Raw genomic sequence first — 3,363 nt, 5'->3', positions numbered from 1 at the left:
AAAGTGGGCTTCTTACATTTATATAATTTCCTTGGGGATTAATAAAGTATTCTGATTCTTGTAATGTGTCTCATATTTATGCACAAGGCCGTATTTAACTTTCCTAATGGTTCTTAAGCACTCCCAAATATTGTTATATTACATATAACATCTGGCATATATTGAAAAACACTGAGAATCCCCAAAGTTCTCACAAACTCATGTGGCAAGCAAATTGCAAAAACAGGATTAAGACCAAACCCATTAAAAGTCATTATATTTGTTTATTGACAGCATAAGTAAGTGGAGATTGTAAGAAATGGTTAGCGGAAAGTGAGCCAAACGCTTCACTCGAGCATATCCCATAAAGCTCATAAATGCTGGGATCATGCAGTGATACTTGATAAAAGTCATCCTGAGATTACACAAGAAACAGGCTGTAAATTTCTACATGAATATAATGATGGGCTGCTGTGTGATTTGAGCCACATTGACTGGAAGTTCTGGTGTTTATATATAAAAAACAGTTTTCTTGCCAAAAGAGCCCACAAAAACAATTACATAAATTATCTAAAAACTGATGATATGTGGACTAAAGGACCAGATGATAAGGAGACTTTTGCATGTGAGGTCCAGCTTAGTATCGGCGAGTCACAGCAGGCCGCCGTGGTTGACTTCTAGCGCCAAAGTATCTGTTGTAGGCCTGCTGGGCACCGTGGTGATAGGCATAGAAGCGGCAGGGGGAGTAGTCCTCGCAGATCTCTGCGCGTCTTTCTGCTGGAGACTTGAATGTCCTGGGAATTAAAACAAGAAGGTTTTCAAAATGAAGAAAAGTAGAGGAACTCTAAACAGAAATGAATTTAATAATTCTCTTTTATCCTGCACTCCAGGCTCTGTGTTTGTGTCTGTGGATTCTTGAAGCACATGTAGATGTTTAATGGTCCAATTAGGCTTTGTCTTAATGAGGCACAGTGCCGTATATGTATGGCAAGCATGCATTTTCTGTGGGTTTGTGGTTTTAAACATGCAGGAGATAAAGTGCTCTGCATTGCATGCCTGCCCATGGTTTTAGGTTTTACCTCCTGAAGTTGTAACTGCCGAAGCCATTCCCTCTGGATGGGATGTATATGTTGCCTCTCTGTGGTGGGATGAATGAGTTGGCTCGGTTTGGAGGCACAAACAAATCTGAAACCACAAAACTTTACTAGTGGGAAAATTTGATTTCAATCAGCATCTGGCATGCCGGTCATGCAGCAGATCAGGTGAAACAAGGGCTGAGGGCATGTTAGTAAAGACTAAATGAGGATTAAATACATCACATTTGTTATAATGGCATGCATGTTTTTCCAGAACCGAGAAACAACATTTTAGTCACCTTCAGTGGATTCTGTGCTTTCATGAGACTCTACGGGAAAAACATGGAATCGGGTTAATCATAAATGATGAATGTCTTATTACATTTTGTTATGTTGCAGGTTATGAATAAATAATGGCTGCCGAGCGATAGCAAAGTGAGGGCGTCTGGGAGGATCTATACCATAGCAGACGCAGAGAGAGACTGCAGCACAGAGTGCCAGAAGACGAAGAAGGCTCCTCATCCTGGGGTTTGTTTATCTGCCTGCCTGCTGGAAACAAAGCAGACAAGTATTTTTGGTAAGTCGTGGTAGTGCTGAAGTAAGAGTTAGATAGGCAGTAGGGAAAAAATAGAAAAAAATGAGACAAAATAAGGCAAAGGGAAGAATGCAGAACACTTTTTTGCATTTTGAGGGTGGGTAAACAGACCAAAACCTCAAGCTGGGGTAAAAAGTGACAACATTTCTGTGGGTTTTGTGCAGATAAACAACCAATATATGAAAAAAATCTCTGTGCATGCTGGCACAGTGCTGCAGATTTTTTTTTAATGGAACAAACACAAAACCACAGATATGAGTCAAAAAGTCTTTTCACTGTGCTGGCCTTAGGTTGAGGCCAATCTGCACCACGCAATGAAACCTCAGGTTGCAAGGAAGAACCGTAAGAGAATAGCTGTGGCCGAGAGGAGCTGCTTAACAGCCAGCGAATGAACAGACTGGAATTATGAAGTTGAAGGTCGCTCGGGGTGTACGCTCGCACCGCACGTGTCTACATGTAAACACTCAACGTGTAAGTGTGAGTGACCTGAAGTAGGGTAAGTGCCACCTGTATAAACAGCAGTGCCAGATGTCTGCAGAAAAGCTTTCATCCCCACGTTCTGTTTGTGGGATTTGGATGGAGCGCTTGTTTCGGCAGCGCTCTTTTTCACCATCAATAGCAGCTTTCATTATACATTCAGAAGCACACACACACACTGACACATGATCCCCTCAGGCATATTTGTCTGCAGTGTAAGCCAGACCCACAGTGGGCACAGAAACAGCGAGCCTGGGGCCTAAAGTTCAAAAAGCGACTCCCAAAGACTGGCAAGGATAGCTAAGTGAGTGTGTGTGTGTGTGTGTGTGTGTGTGTGTGTGTGTGTGTGTGTGTGTGTGTGTGTGTGGTGCTGACAAGAGTGTCTACAGAGTTTAATGCCTGTCTGAGTCTCAATAGGGGTCCTAGTGAAGTCCCAGCTTCCTTCCCTGCAGACAGAATGTGCACACATCATTGGAAAAAGCCAAAGAACCAAGATGAGGGTGTACATTAAAAACTCTTTAACAAAAAGAGGAGGGCCACAGGCCTACTTTTCTACCGTATTTTCATTGGCAGATAATTGAAAAAAAAAAGAAAAGTAAAGTACTATAAAAATAGTCACAAAATAAAAGCTACGTTTGCCTGATTGTGTCCAAAACTCAAAACTTCTCCTACTTTTCACCTGCAAAGAGTTTTAAGAGATCATTTGCTGTAATTTACTTACCTTGAAGGAAAATTATGGAGTGATGGAAACTGTCTCAATACTTTCTCCTCAGGAACATTTCCTAATTCCTCATGGCAAAGCTTTTTATACTCATCTCTGTCCCCCCACCCCTTCATTTTTCTGTCTCCATCCACCTCCCTTTTAGTCCTCGCAATTTCTCCTCCCTTCCCTTACTATCACCCCACACCCACCCACCCACCCACCGTTTTTTCTACCAGTTAATAAGACCGGGGTATTAGCTCACTCTCTCCCCAACTCCTACGCTTTTACCGAAATAAACAGAGCTGGTGGTGATGGCAGGAGAACTGGAGAAAAACAAGCCGGGGGTAAACAGAGAGACAGAGAAGAGGGTGAGGGAAAGGGTGGCACGATGACAACTAAGCTGCTTCATAGTAGGTACATGATAATATTTGCCACTGTTTGCCAGCATGCCTGCATGATATGAGAGATAACAAAAAAGTTCAGATAAAACATGAAATGGTTGCAGATTGTGATCTAAATATGTCTCTGAGAGC

The 3,363-nt window shown here is 42.3% G+C and overlaps 1 protein-coding gene across 2 annotated transcripts; it reads right to left on the bottom strand.

The window, feature by feature from the left end:
* Positions 1 to 243: 243 nt before the first annotated feature.
* mgp (matrix Gla protein) lies at positions 244 to 2,976 on the bottom strand. Of its 2 annotated transcripts, none has more exons than XM_085270455.1 (5): positions 2,849 to 2,976; positions 1,517 to 1,604; positions 1,355 to 1,384; positions 1,059 to 1,164; positions 244 to 773 (listed from the first exon to the last, which is right to left on the bottom strand). In XM_085270455.1, the coding sequence occupies exons 2-5, from the start codon at positions 1,575 to 1,577 to the stop codon at positions 617 to 619; spliced, it is 354 nt and encodes a 117-aa protein (XP_085126581.1). In that variant the 5' UTR covers positions 1,578 to 1,604; positions 2,849 to 2,976; the 3' UTR covers positions 244 to 616. The 2 variants fall into 2 exon arrangements, with proteins under 2 accessions (XP_085126581.1, XP_085126582.1); XM_085270456.1 differs by having other exon boundaries at positions 1,517 to 1,601; positions 2,849 to 2,938.
* Between the last annotated feature and the right edge of the window lie 387 nt (positions 2,977 to 3,363).

The sequence above is a fragment of the Mchenga conophoros genome, linkage group LG4 (genome assembly GCF_057382185.1).
Source record: "Mchenga conophoros isolate Kocher_MC1m ecotype Shallow Benthic linkage group LG4, M_conophoros_male_GT1.1, whole genome shotgun sequence".
Lineage (NCBI taxonomy): Eukaryota > Metazoa > Chordata > Actinopteri > Cichliformes > Cichlidae > Mchenga > Mchenga conophoros.
The sequence above is the reverse complement of the archived record's forward strand: the minus strand, read 5'-3'. Positions and strand labels throughout refer to the sequence as shown.

Coding starts and splice junctions, on each gene's coding strand:
- mgp (XM_085270455.1), bottom strand. CDS start 1,577: ATGAGGAGCCTTCTTCGTCTTCTGGCACTCTGTGCTGCAGTCTCTCTC. Junction 1,165..1,354: donor AAGCACAGAATCCACTGAAG/GTGACTAAAATG, acceptor TTGTGGTTTCAG/ATTTGTTTGTGCCTCCAAAC. Junction 774..1,058: donor GGCAGTTACAACTTCAGGAG/GTAAAACCTAAA, acceptor TTTAATTCCCAG/GACATTCAAGTCTCCAGCAG.